At 37.1% G+C, this 17,048-nt stretch overlaps 1 protein-coding gene across 8 annotated transcripts in view; it reads left to right on the forward strand.

Moving 5' to 3' along the window:
• SENP7 (SUMO specific peptidase 7) overlaps positions 1-17,048 on the forward strand; it is a 106,653-nt gene that overhangs the window by 33,719 nt on the left and 55,886 nt on the right. For 4 of the 8 annotated variants that reach the window (XM_016199688.2, XM_016199689.2, XM_016199694.2 and 1 more), the window contains exon 5: positions 12,291-12,488. The exons of 3 other annotated variants lie outside the window; for them this stretch is intronic. In XM_016199688.2, coding sequence (XP_016055174.2) covers positions 12,291-12,488 — 198 coding nt within the window. Of the gene's footprint in view, positions 1-4,534; positions 4,750-12,290; positions 12,489-17,048 lie in introns of all 8 variants that reach the window. One more of the 8 variants, XM_016199692.2, reaches the window with a different exon arrangement.

A 17,048-nucleotide genomic window follows, 5' to 3' on the forward strand; every position in this document is an offset into this window, starting at 1 on the left:
TCTGTTGTTAATTTTAAAATGAATTCCATTGTGGTCTAAGAAACTTTTGTAAAATTTCACTTCTTGTAAATATATTGAGGTTTATTTTATGGCCTAGTGTTTGTTTTTTCTTGGAGAATATTTCATGTGTTTGAGAAAAATGTATATTCTGTTGCTTTGGTGGAGATAAATGTCTGTTAGGTTGAGTTGCTTGATAGTATTCAAACCTTCTGTATTCGTGCTGATTTTCTGTCTAGTTCTACCCATTATGAGACTGGGGTTTTGAAGCATTGAGCTATTATTGTTGAATTACCATTTTCTTTCCGCTGTTTTGTCAGTTTTTGCTTAATGTATTTTGTGGTCCTGTTATTAGGTATATGTATATTTATAATTGATATATCTTACTGATGAAGTAAGCCTTTTTTAAAAAAATTATTTTTATTGTTGAAGTATTACAGATACCCCCCTTTTTTCCCCATTGATCCCCTCCAACCTGCACCCCCCCTACCCCCAGGCCTACACCACACTATTGTCTGTGTCCATGGGTTATGCATATATGCATAGAAGTTCTTTGATTAATCTCTCCCCACCCACTCCCCCACCCCCACCTTCCCACTGAGATTCATGTCTATTCCATGCTTCTGTGTCTCTGGATCTGTTTTGTTCTTCAGTCTATTTTGTTTATTAGATTCCACATATGAGTGAGATCATGTAAAACTGAATCAGGAAGAATCAGAAAACCTGCATAGGCTAATAACAACTGATGAAATTGAAGCAGTAATAAAAAAACTCTCAGTGAACAACAGCCCTGGTCCAGATGGCTTCACAGGGGAGCTTTCTAATTTTTTTAAGTTGTAGGATTAGATAGTTTATTAAAAATATTTCTTGCTTTTTGAGGTAGGCCTTGTAATGCTATGAATTTCCCTCTCAAGCCTGGTTTCACCGTGTACCATGGATTTTGGGTTATCGTGTGTTCATTTTCATTTGTTTCCAGGAAGTTTTTTATTTCTTTCTTGATCTTATTGGTAACCCATTCATTGTTTAATAACATGCTATTTAGCCCGGCTGGGCGTGGCTCAGCGGTTGAGCGTTGACCTAGGATCCAGGCGATCAGGGTTCGATTCCTGGTCAGGGCACATGCCCGGGTTGCGGTCTCGGCGCGCAGGAGGCAGCCGATCAATGACTCTCTCACCATTGATGTTTCTATCTATCTATCTCTCTCTCTTCCTTCCTCTCTCTGAAATCAATAAAGATATATATTAAAAAAACCCCAAAACACCAAAAACATCTATTTAGCCTCCATGTGTTTGAGTGTTTTTACTGTAGTTGATTTCTAATTTCATGCCCTTGTGATCTGAGAAGATTGATACGATTTCAGTCTTCTTGAACTTATAGAGACTTGTTTTGTGTCTTAACATGTGGTCTATCTTTGAGCATGACCCATGTGCACTTGAGAGGAATCTATATTATGCAGCGTTGGGGTGAAATGTTCTGTAAATATCAATTAAATCCATCTGATTTAGTGTACCATTTAGAGTCACTGTTTCTGTATTCACTGGAAGATCTATCTAGTGAAGTTAGTGGGGTGTTAAAGTCCACAACTATGACTGTATTGCTATTGATCTCTCCCTAAAAGTCCTTAAGGTTATTATTATTGATAGGTCCTTATTTATTGCCATTTTAATTCTTTATGCCTATGTTTCTCTATTTCTTCTTTATTACAGTAGTCCCTTTAACATTTCTTGCTTCTGTTTCTACTTCTAATTATAGCAGTCCCTTTAACATTGTATTTAATATTTTTATGTGCATACCCTTGTAAAACAAATGAAGACTTGAAGATATGGTTAGGACAGAGTTTACAGTCCTTTTTTTAAAAAAAAAGTTTATATTGAACTTACTGGGGTGACATCAGTTAATAAAGTTATATAGGTTTCAAGTGCACAATTCTATAATACATCATCTGTATATTGTATTGTGTGTTCACTACCCAAAGTCAAGTCTCCTTTTGTCGCCATTTATCCCCCCCTTTGCCCTCTTCTGCCTACCCCCTTATATACCTTTTTAACAAAGTGATAAACTTGTGGGAAAGAGATAAGACAAAAGAAAAGGGTGTATGCTTCTAGGGACAGTACATTGTTGTAACTAGAACTATATGGGAGAAACTAATGGAGGATAAGCATTATTTTTGCAGATTTGTTTGCACAGTTCCATTTTAGTGCTGATTTCCAGTCTCTAGTGATAAGAATGTCTTTGTGGTACAGAGAGAGCACTTTCTTATGGGAAATTTTATGGCCCATTTTCAGGTAGAAATGGAGGTCAAAGAGCCCTTCCTGCATCTGCTGTTGCTCAAGTGTCTTCAGCTCAAAATAACCAATATGGCAAAGTAGCATATTTTGGGGTGACATGTTCGTATCCGCTTCAGCTGGACATTTGGGCTGTTTCCAGTTTTGAGTTCCTATGAATAAAGCTGCTATGATATTCATGTACAAGTGCCTATATGGATATGTTTTTATTTCTTTTGGGTGAATACCTGGGAGATGGATTGCTGGGTCACTGAAAGTAATTTTCAGAAATGTCCTCAGAGGAATGGTGGCTTGAGTGATCCCCTTGGCCTCTCCCCCTGAAATTTCAACACGTTAACCAACCGTAATTCAACAAAGAATTCCCTACTTAATACAGAGACAAGCCTGAGAGACCCATGCATTTAAACATCTAAAGGTTGCAGTTTTACTGAAAAGAAACACCTTCACTTTGGCCAGTGTGGCTTAGTGGTTAGAGTGTCGGCCCGTGCACTGAAGGGCACATACCTGGGTTGCTTGTGGGAGGCAACCAATTGATGTGTCTCTCTCATATCCATGTTTCTCTCTCTTCCCTCTTCCTCTCTTCTACTCCTTCTCTGCCCCTCTCTCTCTCCTTCCTTCCCTTCCTTGCATTCTTCTAAAAAATCAATGGAAAAAATATCTTCTCGTGAAGATTAACAAAAAAAAAAGAAGAAAAGGAATATTTTCTTCCTTGACAATTCATTTTGATGAGTAGCTTCACCCTTCTGTTGGCTCTGTGCTTGGCAAGTATTTACATTCTGACTTAAAAACAAAGCAATATAAAAAATCTGCCACCAACAGATTATTCATCTAATCTTTATTCTAATTTACCAATAAGGAAATACAAATTATATTTTGCTTTGCTACATACTAAGTGGCCCTTAGAAAGTGAATTATACATCATGAAGGGCTTAAAAATATCACATCCTGTCTTCTCTCACCTCATTCCATCTCTGCAGTTTAATTTGGTTAACCCTTATTCTGTCCTCCCAAAAGTGAATTTAAAATAAATAAAATTAACATTCAGCATAACTCCCTTGGATATCTTATGTGTTTCTAAGAATGTGCTTAATAGGGGGAAATTTGTATTATGTGTATATAATTGTGGATAAAAGATAACTGTAAGCTATTGCTTTTTTCCATATACCTTTAAAAAATTTTTCATTCATTTCACCCTATTTCTTTTCATAATTCTTTATGCATTGTTTTGGTGTAAACTCCTTGTGGTGAGAGGAATACATGTATTTAAGACTAGCAATAAAACGCCAGGTATGTCCCTTAAAAAAAAGAAAGTATATTTTTAACTTTGTAAGAAACTGCCAACTGTTTCCCAAAAATGATTGGGCCATTTTACATTCACACTAATGGCATAGGAGATTTTACTTCCTCTACAACCCTAATAATACTAGTATGGTCAGTCTATTTATCATAATCCCTTGTAATTGATGTGAAGTGGTATCTTAGTGTGATTTTAATTGCATTTCCTTGAGGAATGATGACGGGCAGCGTCTTTTCTCATGTGTTAACTGTTTTTTTTTGTATTTCTTGTAAAGTGTGTTGAAATCTTTTGTGTCTGTATCCCCCCACCCTTTTTAAAAGATAAGAAACTTTTTTTTTGAAGACCATAAAGATAAGATTAATGATATTGAGCTCCGTTTTCATGTGTATGTTGGCCATTCATATCTCTTTTTTGTCAAGTGTCCAAGTCTTTTGTTCACGTAGAGTGGGTAAAAAACCTTTTTTTCTACTGTCCTAAGGTTCTCTGATGGGTCCTGCATTTTAGACTGTCAAAATACAGATTAATAAGAGAAAAGCAAACGGTTTATTAGCACATGCAGCGTGGATATTTGTTGGAGGAGTTCAGTGATGAGCTACTCAAAGGAGGGGTTAGAACTTGGACTTATAGTGTCTCAACAAAGAATAGATTTCTAGGGAATTGATAAGACAGGAAAAAGGTTTGAGGTTTCCAGGATCGCAAACTGTGGGATGGTAAATATATGGGGTAAACTAATGTTCGGTAAGTTTTGTTTAGTAAGGCTTGTTATGTAGATTTCAGCTCTGGGCTGTTAAGAGTCTTTGGTGATGAATAGTCTAAGCCTGGTTTTAGGCAGGTAGGGGACAGCTTTTTTTTGGCATTTGCTGTTTCTTAGTTATCTTCATCTCAAAATAATACTTATGCCAAAGTGACATATTTTGGGGTGGCATATTCTGATTTTCTATTCCTGTTTTCTTAGAGGACAAGAAATACTCTGAATTATGAAAAAAGAAACTAAAACACTACTTTTTTTCCAATCATCAGTTTCCAGAATCAAAAAACAGGACTTGAAGTTTGAGAAAAGATTATTTTTTTTTGATTTCTGGATTAATTTTGCCAAGTTATATAATTAAGTCATAGTTATGTATTCATTGAATGAACTGCTTGTGTTGAAAAATTTAAGTTTAACAAAAGGTGAGCTTTTCTAGAAACTCTAAGTGTTTTGTTCATAGACAAACATTTTTTTTTTTAATGCTGTGCTTATACTGAGTTTTCCTACAATTGCAAATTTTCAAATGTGGAAAATAGTGATACAGAAGAGATCTATAACATATTATTTTCTAGGAATGATATTTTTAGTCTCTGAGTACATAGGTCTGTAATTATTTCCCCTTATAAATGAAGTTAAATGAAAAGTAGTATAATGCTTTTTAGTTTGAAAGGGACATTTCACAAATAGATAATTGGATGGTTCTAAATAGCCTACATAAGTTCCTTTTTTTTGTTAATTCTTACCTGAGGATATTTTTTCCATTGATTTTTTTTTTTTTTTTTAATTATGTTTTTATTGATTTCAGAGAGAAGAAGGGAGAGGGAGTGAGAGATAGAAACATCAATGATGAGACAGAGTCATTGATTGGTTGTTTCCTGCACAGATGGCCCCAACTGGGGATTGAGCCTGCAACCCGGGCATATGCCCTGACCAGGAATTGAACCATGACCTCTTGGTTCATAGGTTGATGCTCAAGCAGTGAGCCATGCCTGCCAGGCTCCATTGATCTTTTAGAGAGAGTAGAAGGTTGGGGGGGGAGAGAGAAAAACATTGATGTGAGAGAGACACATCTGTCAGTTGCTTTCCGCTGGGTGGAGATGGAACATGCATCTGAGATACGTGCGCTTGACCAAAATTGAACCTGCGACCCTTCATTCTGAGGGCTGATGCTCTAATCGATGAGCCAAACAGGTTAGGGTGGTAAGTTCTTTAGCAGGGATAGTATATAGAATGTTGGGTTAGATGGAGCTCTCCATTTAGCTATCCTTTACTCTTTATTTTTACTGTGAAATATAATGCACCTACCAAAAACATGAATAAAAGGTAAACAGTTTAATAAATTATTCATTATAATTTAATACATTTTTATAAGGCAAATAAGTTCATGTAACCATCATCCAGGTACAAAATAGATTACCTCAGAAGTTCTCGTGCGCTTTTGCATTTACAACTCCTTTCTTGTCCTTTAAAACTAGCCTATCTCCTAACTTTCAGGGCACTACTTTCTTACCTTTTTTTGAATAATATTGCCAACTAAGTCTGTCTGTCTAAATACTAGGTTTAGGTTTTATTTTGTCTGGTAGGAATGTTGTTCTTTACTCTTAAGTTTCTATTCCAGTATCCATAGATATCTTATGGCATTTAAATGCAGAAATTATAAAAAACAACCTCACCTTAATGATTTGGGGGAAAAAGATTGCTGATTTCTGCAGTAGGATATTAGTCAACCAAGTTAGTTAACCAAATTTATAAACATGAAATAAGTATTCTCCCAGAGAATCCAAATTGTCTTTTTCACTTAGAGCCACTCTATTAGAATAATCAATTAAATCATCAGTGGTTGTTATTTTTCAACATAAATCTTTTTTGTGTGTGTGTGTGGTTTTTTTCCTTTATTCAATTGGTATGGTTTATTACATTCATTGAATTTTTAATATTAAACCAACCTTGCATTCCTGGAATGAATCCCACTTGGCAAACCAATTTGCTAGTATTTGGTGAGGATTTTCATGTCTACATTCATAAGGGATATTGATCTGTTTTCTTGTGATGTCTTTGGTTTGCAATCAGGATAATGCTGGTCTCATAGAATGAGTTCTTTCCTCTTCTGTTTTTGGAAGAGTTTGGGAAGAATTGCTGTTTACTTGAGCCAACTCTTGAGGCTTAGTTCAGTTGCAACCACAGGCAGTGGAAACTGGGCAAAAGTCTGGATAGAGGAGGGTTTCTGGTGGATTTGGGTAAGGGGAGCCATGGGTTTGGTTGATGCAGGGTTACAGGAGGTAGAGAGCCTGTTGAGAGCTGGGTGAGGGATCTGGTAAGGCAACATGGGTTTGAGGACGTCCTGGAGATCTAGAACAGAGAAGTGATGGGAATGGCTTGTGTATTGGAGAATGTGCTGAGTGGAGGTGATGGAGGGAAGAGACTGGAGATGGGGAGGGAATTGAGAGGAAGTGGGGGGGGGGCTGCCCAGAGGTGGCAGAAAGAGGCTGGGAGGAAGAGGAGGTGGCCTTGTATGCTTCCAGAGGAGGAATTGGGAAGGACACTGGGAACAGAGGCTCAGAAGCAGGATAAATCCTCTGTGTGGGGAGGTGTAGGGAAGCTGCAGTCAGAGGTGAAGTTGATTGCAGTGGGAAGGGGCCCCAAGAGCCCGCCTGAGGTGGAGGCCAGGAAACCAGGAGGGGAGCCCAATATGGACAGTGAGGTGGGAACAGGGTCCAAGCTGTTAGAGCTAACCTCTCCAGGTGAGCTGGTCCTCTCTGTGGCAGCCTGTATGCTGGTGGGAGGTGGAGGAGGCATAATGCTTGGAGTCACTGGCCTTTGGCCAGCCTGAGGGTCTCTTGGGAGAGGAGCCCACATATGCCCAAGCAGGTGGGAGCTGCCAAGGACTAGGCCCCTGACTCCTGCAGGGAACCTGAGGGTAGAAGCCCTTGCCATCAGATAGGTGAAGCAGCTTGCCCAAGAGGGGGACACAGAAACAGCAGACCTGCTTGGGAGCCCGAGCTCTTGTTAGCCTGCAGGTACTCAGCTAGCCAGACCACTTCGACCCCACCATGGACCTGGGAGGCAGGGTGGCCATTACCTCACTTACAGGGGTGTAGACAGAGATTCAGGGAGGGGAAGCCCCTTTTCCAATGAGGCTTGCCAGCCCAGTCAGTGGGACAGGGACATAGGCTGGGGCCTTCCAACCACATGGGCACTTGTAGTGCTGGGGCTCTGAGATGGCTACCTTGTTTGTATCAGTGGCTTCTTGATTCTGGGCGGTATTTTAGACATCTGCTTTGTGCCCCCAGTGGCCCCCATCTTCTGTGGAGCTGATAGGGAAACTGAGGCCAGGAGGGGGGTGGCCACATGGGGTGACCAGTGAGGGGCAGCTCCCCAACATAAATTCTTATTTGGTCTGGGTGTATAGAAAAATGGCCTTTTCCAACATTGGATTTTGTTTTGTTTTGTTAATCTTCACCGGAGGATACTTTTCCCATTGATTTTTAGAGAGAGTGGAAGAGAGGTAGGGAGGGGGGAGAGAGGAAAACATCGTTCTGAGAGAGAGACACATCTCTTGCCTCACTTCCTGACCGCACTTTCCTGAGCAGGCAGGGATCGAACCTGCAACGCAGGTACCTGCCCTTGACTAGGAATCGAATCTGCACCCTTTGGTGCACAGGCTGATGTACTAACCACTGAGAAACACTGGCTAGGGCCCACATTGGGTAATTTTAATTAAAATTACCATTGAGCCCTAGCCGGTTTGGCTCAGTGGTTAGAATATCAGCCTGCGGACCGAAGGGTCCCAGGTTCGATTTCAGCCAAGGTCACGTACCTCCATTGCAGGCTCGATCCCCGGTCTGGGCGTGAGCCAATCATTGATGTGTCTCTCTCACATCGATGTTTTTCTCTCTCCCTTCCACTCTCTGAAAAGCAATAGAAAAAATATCCTTGAATGAGGATTTTAAAAATAAATAATAAATAAAGGGCACTCTTTTTCTCTTCTCCCCAACTCCATTAAAAAATAAATAAAATAAATGAAATTATCATTGAGATAATAATTTTCCAAATAATATAGCAAATTACTAATAATCAGTAGTTTTCCTACTGGACTAAAAGTATACCTTATGTATCCTAAAGATTTTTAAAGTATTTTCATTTGATCATTTAGAATTTTAACTTGTACACTTGTAAAACCTTACAAAAGAATAGTTTTAATTTCCTGAATGCCAAAAATACATATTCATTTCCCTCATTAACTGATAGGTTTTGGTTAGGTAAACCTGAAATGTTTTCCATTCTTTAAAAAAAAAAATTCATTGACATCTGTCTTTAAGTCGTGCTTACTTAGTATGTTAAATAGAAATAGAGGCACGTAGAAAACAGAAAAACACACACAGATAAACAGCCATCCTTAAAATTTAAAGTAGAAGATTTTAAGAGATAAGTAATATTCCATGGTTTACTTAACCATTCTGCTATTGCTGGGCATTTAAGGTTGCTTTTAGCTTGTTGTTTTTATATTATTATACCATGATGTATATCTTTGTGCATAACTCTCTCCCCTCTGTTTCATACTGTTTGTGGTCCAGGATTTCACGCATGGAATTATATTGACAAGAGTATAACAAATACTCATACTATATCCTTCATCTAGGTTCACCAGTTAACATTTTCCTGTGTTTGCCTTCTCCCAATCTCTCTTCATACATTTATATAAGTGCATATCACATATACACATATATTACACATTTTTGGGGAGCCATTTGGAAGTAAGTTGCATACTTCATGACACCTCACTTTTAAATACTTCAGTCTGCATTTTGTAAGAACCAGATATTCTCTTACAATACAGCCACATACATTGTGAAGAGAATTAACAACGATTTCATGTCATCCCTTATATTAAGTCTATAAGCAGAATTCTATGAATGTCCCCCAAATACCTTTTATTTTATTTTTAAAATCTAGGATCAAATTGAGGTTCTTGCATTATATCTTTTGGTTATTATGTCTCATTAGTCTCTTAATCTTAGAATAGCCCCTGCCTATCTCTTTTTCTCTCTCTCTTTAAACCATGACATTGACTTTTTTGAAGAGTCCTGGCTAGTTGTCTTTAAGAATGTCTTACATTCTAGATTTTTATGATTTATCTGGGATTGTCCTCATAATTAGATTCATGTTACATTTTTGCACTAGTACTTCATAGCTGATGCGATTTGCTTATCGCATCATATTGGGATACATAACATCTGCTTGTCTCACTGTTGGTGGTCCTGTATTTATTTGATCACTTGGTTAAGGTGGTAGCTGCTGAATCTCCCGATTGTAAAGGTGCCTTTCTCCTGTGTAATTAATAATCACCTGTGAACCTAATTATCTGTTTCCATTTTGCTGACACCTAGGTGGCTGAGCACTGATGAAGTCACAAAACAGTATATTTGTAACATCATAAATTCATGATTATTAATATCACTAGATTCCTAAACTGCAAAATAATCTGAATGTATTTCTCTAGTCAGCTTGTGACCCCCTCTCCACAATGATGATTTGAAACCTTTTCTTTTTTCAAGCCTTTTTCCCTTTCAAGCCTTTTTTCCTTTACCTCTCATATGACTTTGGAAAGATGATCTTGATTCCTTCTGCTTCTTAGAAGAAGGAAAGGGGTGCCCTTCTCCCATCGCAAATCAGCATAGTGGAACAGTCAAAGTGCTGGCAATAGAATTGAGAGTGTATGGTTCTGGATCCCACTTTTACTACTCACCCATTTTACTATGGGCTTAATCATTAGTTGTTAATCATTCTATTTGGTCTTCTCAATTGCAAAAAAAGAGGGGTTACCATTGTACCTCATAGAGTAGTTGTAAGGATTAAATGAAGTAAATTATTGTAAAATGCTCAGCACAATGCCTGATATATAATGCATGTTCAATAAATATTAGCTCTTTTCCTTTTTTTTAATCCTTACCTGAGGATATGTTCACTGACTCTTAGAGAGGAAGGGAGAGAGAAAAAATCATGGATATGAGAGAGAAACATCAATTGGTTGCCTCCCACATGCACCCCGACTGGGGATCAAACCTGCAACCCAGGCATGTGCCCTGGCTGGAATTGAACCCTCAACCTCCTGGTATGGGATGATGCTTCAACCAACTGAGCCACCCGGCCAAGCAAATATTAGCTCTTCTTATATCATTTCTTAGGAAACTTACTTTGTTAATTATTCTGTCTCCTTTATCTTTGGCCTCTCCCACTCTGCTGACCTCTTCCCGCGTGCCTGTATTTTTTGTATCCCTGTCCTTCTTTCCCATTGACTCATCCTTTTGTGTTCTGGCTTCTGCTCCCACCATTCCACTCACCTACTCTGGTAAAGTTACCATTATGTCTCTAAATTCATTTTTATTACCCTTTGACTTTAGTGCTCCTGTTTCATTCTTCATAAAAGATCAAAGTGATCTTTTAAAAATGCATTTCTGATCTCATTCTCTTGTTAAAACTAGCAGTTTCTATTGTTGTTGACATAAAGTCTCAAATCCTTAATATAGTTCACAAAGTCCCATCTAACTGCCCATCCTTATCTTGTACAAATTTCCTTTTCACTCTAAGCACTTGAACCAGGTAAGTCCTTTAATTTTCTTGAACAAGCATTACTCATATCAGAGCCATTTACATTTTGTACCCCCTTTCAGACAGCTCTATTTTCCACCTGTTTCCTTTGGAGAGTGCCTATTCTTTGAGGTTTCAGCTTAAATGCCATATTCTCAGTAAAACCTTTCCTGACTTGGTTCAGATGAAGTGTGGCCATCTGTATTTTTCCTTCTTATCACTCATCACAATTGTAATTAAGTAATTAGTTGGGGAATTCTTCTCTGGAATGTAAGCTCTATTAAGGCAGAACTATAACCATCTTGTTCATTGCTGAATCTCTAGATTCTAGAGTTGTTCTGCTAGCAGTTATTCAGTAAGTAGTTGTTGAAGGAAGAATGAATTCTTCTTATTCAAAGAAATGTTACGCATTAATGTTATTCCTTAATAATAATGACAAAACCCATAGATTAATTTTTTAAAATCTCAAAATGTTTGGAGTTTCAGTGCATTCTATGGAGATTCCCTGAAGACTGGTACCCCCTTCCTTCCAGATAGTCTGAAGATATAGCCCCAAGTGGCTGCTGCAAAAAGTGATTTATTTGAGATCTGTTTTGTCTTTAGAATACATGGGCACTTGCCCTGGATGGTGTTGCTCAGTGGTTAGAGAGTCAGCCCGAGCGCTAAAGGGTTGTGGGTTGGATTCCCAGTCAAGAGCATGTACCTGGGTTGCAGGTTCGATCCCTGTTCCCGGTCAGGGCTCATGCGGGAGGTAACCAATCGATGGTGAGGATTAATAACAATAGTAATAAAAATACATGAGCACTTTGTTTTCTGTTTCTTAATATGCGTATGTTTGTTAAATACACTGGTGCCTAAAACTGGTACCAGGGAGTAGAATAGACACTCTTATGATTAAATATTTCCAATTCTTTTAGCTAGTCCTTAATACTTTAGATGAGGTAATGCTGCACCCTTAGTTTTAACAATGTTTTTCAATCAATAAATGCTAAAAGAAAAGAAACATTTTTAGTGCAGAAAGTGGTTGCCTCTGTGATGAAATGTGCAGATGTGTATTGTTCCACTAACAGTGAGAATAGGCACAGATGGGTTACCAGGAATCCAACAGCTGTACATAGTATGTGACTCCAGTTGTAGTATAACAGACAGAATTCTGAAGAAAATCCCAATTTAAGTGAAATAGGCTTTACTTTTTAATGTATATTCGAGACTGGTTAGGCAAATTTTTTACTTAAAATGCTTACTGTTCTCTTTAATTGCTTGAAGAACTGAAATTTAGAATTCCTGGAGGTTTTCATTTGTTATTGTTTCTGATGCATTCATGTATTATACAATGTTTAGTTCTGTATTTATTAATTATTTATGTGTGTAACAGGCAACTCAGAGTTATGTTGACGAATGTCCTATGGACGGATTTAGGACGAAAATTCAGAAAGATCCTACCTAGAAACGATGCTAATTTATGTGATGCCAACAAGGTGCAATCAGATTCATTGCCTTCGACATCTGTTGACAGCCTAGAGACATGTCAAAAATTAGAACCTCTTCACCAAAGCCTTAAATTATCTGAAAGGTACGTTGTTCAGTATTGATTTTGTTCAACTTACCACATTTAGGAATACGTCCAATAGTCTTAAAAATAAGATTGTTGGAAATGATCTTTAAGAAAATCTGCATATGCAGGTGTACCCCATTTGAAAGCAAATCTTAAAACTGACAGTCTTAATTTACAAACTTACTGATAGGTTGATACTTGATTAAGTAGATTGACAATTATTTTTAAAAACAAGCATCAGTACATTTAACTTACTTTATAATTTGATTCACATATACATATTTTAGGATTTATTTATGATATAAAATGAAGAGATGTATACAGATAGGTAACAACCTAGATTAAATAACATTTAAAAGGTATGTTAACATATCTTTTCTATTTTCTGCATCTTTAACATACCTTTTAGGTGTTAATTAATCTAGGTACTTACCACTTTCAACTTTTTTGAGCTTTCTTGTATTTTACTTGCATTTTTTTTTTTTTTTTAAAAAGGAGATGATATTAAAATATTACCACCAGATTTTTAATATAAACATGCAGTTTCATTTTGAAAACTAACAAGACCAGATTTATTTTATCTTTTTTAAAAGAATTGTGTATGAAGTTTGGGGCTGAAAATTAGAAATTAGCTCTGGGAATTTGTGATCTGTAACAATATTTTTAGTGTATTTCCATGTAGAATTTTAACCCTTAAATGAATAGTTTTTGGAGGAGGTACTTTACTATCATTTAGAATAACCTGTGCTTAGCTAGTGCTTTGTTTATGCGGTCTGTAACTGAATGACACTCTGTTTTAAGCCAAAATCCAGATAAAAACCACTAACTTTCATTCAACACCGTTATTTTAAAAATAAAAGTAGAATTCTGTCAAAAATAACGTATAATATTACGTTATACAAAAATAATGTATAATATTATACATTAATTTAAAAAGATATCTTTTTGTTGTTATCTTTTAATTTTTTTTGTTAATCCTCACAGGAGGATATTTTTTCCATTGATTTTTAGAGAGAGTGGAAGGGAGGGAAGGAGAGGGAGAGATATAGGGAGAGGAAGCAGGAGAGGGAGAGAGAAAGAGAAAGAAGGAGAAAGAAACGTCAATGTGAGAGAGACACATAGATTGGTTGCCTCCTGCACACGTACCAACTGGGGCTGGGGATGGAACCTGCAAGCCAGGTACGTGCCCTTGATTGGAAATCGAACCTGTGACCCTTTGGTGCTTGGGCAGACACTCTAACCACTGAGCCACACCGTCCAGGGCAGGGACACACTTTAAAAAAAAGTGAAAATATAAAAAGCCAAGTAACGAGAATATCCTTATTGATCATATGTTACGTAGATTTAACTTTCTAAAGCACTCTAAATCTTAGAGTCAGACAACTTAGCTTCAGTAATTTATGAAGCAGTTTGCTTTCATTCTTCAGGATTCTAGCACTTTTCCTTTTTCGTATGGGTGAGCTATTCCCTTACTGTGCAGAGATAAAGGGGATAGTTAAAGGAATGGCCCTTCTAACCCCTAAGACTCTTTTGAAAAGAGGCTTCAACTCTCTTCCAAATGACAGTCTCATCAGTTCCTTCATTTCATCTGTCATTTTTCAGCCAAACTGTGTAATGTTTCTTCCTGTTAAAAGAATAGTTTTTTTCACCAGTAATTGTTAGTAGCTAGATTATGTGTTCATGAAATTTAAATATAATATGAAGTAGAATCCCAATAAGATTTTAATTTGGTTTTTACTGTGTGTGTGCTTTTTTGTGTGAACTACCAGCTGGTATAGAACTTTTTTCCTGAGCTCCAGGTTTTTGTAAATTTAACTTGTTCAAAGTGAATGCATCATCTTTGTTTTCAGACTAGTTGCTCTATCTGTAGCCCCTCCCTGTCTGAGTATATGACTCCTCTGTACGCTCAGTTCTCCAAGTTAGAACTTGTCATTGTCCTGACTCCTCTTCCTTCCTTATCTTTCACCACCAGTCATTTATCATGTCCAGTTATTTTTACCTCCTAAGTCCAGAAATGATCTATCCATGTTTATTGCCACTGCCTCACTTCAAACCCTAACTTTGTGCCTGTATTACTACAATAGTTAACTGGATTGGGCTTCCTGTGCATAGTCTTTTTCTTCTTGGTTATTTCCCTATATTGTTGCCTATATTGTATTTCTTCTAAAAGCAGGTATTACTTGTCACTCTCTAGTTTGACATCTTTCTGTGGCTACACATGCCATCAGGATAAAGTTTAAACTCCTTAGCTTGGCATACAAGGTCCTTAATGATCTCACCTTTGTCTGTTTCTAGCCTTACATCTGTCCACTCCTCTGTATTTATACTGTGTTTTATTTTTTATTAAATTTAATTGATTTTAGAGAGAGAGGAGGGAAGAAGGGAGGGAGGGAGAGATTTGTTGTTCCACTTATTTTTATGCATTTATTGGTTGCTTCTTGTATGTGCCCTGACCGGGGGAATCGAGCCTACAACCATGGCATATCAGGATGTTGCTCTAACCAACTGAGCTACCCGGCCAGGTATACTGTGTTTTAGACTTAGGGAACTATTGGTAAGTCACTGAATGTATAATGCCATTTTATATCTCTGAACTCATGCTCTTTGCTCTTTTATCTTGGAAGCAGTTGTCATTTTTGCATTACTGACTCCTATGGGCCTTTAATGTTGAGCTCATATGCCTTCTTCTTCGTGAGCCTTCCTTAATTCTACCCTCCACATCTGCATTTGATCCCTTTGTTTTGCTAAGTAAGCAACCTGTTCATATATCACAGAACTCATTATACTACATTGCAATTTTTGGTTTCTGTACCTCCCTGACAGTAAGTCTCATGGGGGCAAGGACTACACTTTATTATTTTTCTTCTATTACTAGTACCTAGCACAATACTGGATACATAAAATGTTTACTTAATACAAGGAAGAGATTGTTTCTCAGCAGTGACATCTCTAGTCTTTTTGAGTGTAATGTAGTTTCCTCCATTAGAACCAATTATTTGCTCTGTAATTTGGTGAAAAAACAAACAGGAAAAGAGATTACAACTTCAAATAAGTAAATTGGAAAACTGTTTAGCCCGACCTGGTGTGGCTCAGCGGTTGAGTGTTGACCTAGGATCCAGGCAATCGGGGTTCAATTCCCGGTCAGGGCACATGCCCGGGTTGCGGTCTTGATCCCCAGTCGGGGGCCTGCAGGAGGCAACTGATCAATGACTCTCTCATCATTGATGTTTCTCTCTCTCTCTCTCCTTTCCTCTCTCTGAAATCAAGAAAGATATAAAAAAAAGAAAAAAAAAAGAAAACTGTTTAGAATATGGCTTTAGATAGATGTTTTCTGTCCAGTATGTAGTATCTGGAATGGGAGAGTTATGCTTTCTTTAATCTTTGCTTAACTTTGACATGATGCTTTTTGTCTTATTTCCTTTTTTACTTAGATAGGATTTCATTATTTCAGAAAGATGAAAGGGAGAAAAATTTATTTTTGTTAGAAATTTTATTGCATTCTGGGATCTAAAGGGTAATGATCTAAATATGTTACCTTTTTAAAATTCTCACTTGATATGTTTATTGATTTTAGAGAGGGAGAAAGAGAGAGAGAAACATCGATGGGAGAGAGAAACATTGATTGGCTGCCTCCCATACTCATCCCAACCAGGGGTTGAACCTGCAACCTCGGTATGTGCCCTAACTGGAAATTGAACCCACCACCTTTTTGGTGTATGGGACGACGCTCTAACCAACTGAGCCACCCAGCTGGGGCTTCAATATGTTGCCTTTTATGTGAGGATAATTTAGTCTTTTAATTTCTGGATAAGATTGAGAAGGTAAACAGAAAACACATGATCCAAGTCAATCTTGTTAAATAATGAAGAAAAGGGGCAAGAGTTTTAGAAATATCAAACCAGCAGTGTTTGAAATACACAAGTTTCTTTTTAAGTAAGTAAACCATATTTTATTGTAAGTTTTATCTCCATACATGGTTTTACATCTTTTTGCTTGGGGGAAAATTTCTAGACATTTATAAAAAATCTTGGTCAATAGGCAAGAAAGAGCCTGGTGGGGACACAAATACAAGGCTTTTGAGAAAATAAACCATCTTTCTCTTGCTTTAATCAAGTGGCATCAGAGATTTTTAGAGAAATATGGAGATAGCGTACTCATAAATCATTAAGAAAAGTTAGTTCCTGGTGTTTGAAATGTCCCTAAATGGTGTAATTATATTTATTCATTTTTCTTAAATTTACATATTTTTGAAGTTTTAAAAAAGTACATATTCCAGATACTGTGATGATAAGACTTTTTGGACACTATTTCTACCACCTTAAGATTTCAGTAAGCCTGTAATATTTTAGGTGAGTGATAATATATTTACTTAATAAAAAACAAATTTAGAAAATCTGTGAATAATTTTTTCTCTACATAGCTTAAGAAACTGATTTAGAAACTATTTTGAATTATATCATTTGGGGTAAGAATGTATTTATGAGAACCTTATTAAAACATCACATAGCACAGTTTTAGAAAAGCATTCATGTAGATTACAGCAAAGTGAAAACTAAGTATTGTAATTAAAAAAAAATT

This window comes from Miniopterus natalensis, chromosome 6, assembly GCF_054644295.1.
Source record: "Miniopterus natalensis isolate mMinNat1 chromosome 6, mMinNat1.hap1, whole genome shotgun sequence".
Taxonomy (NCBI): domain Eukaryota; kingdom Metazoa; phylum Chordata; class Mammalia; order Chiroptera; family Miniopteridae; genus Miniopterus; species Miniopterus natalensis.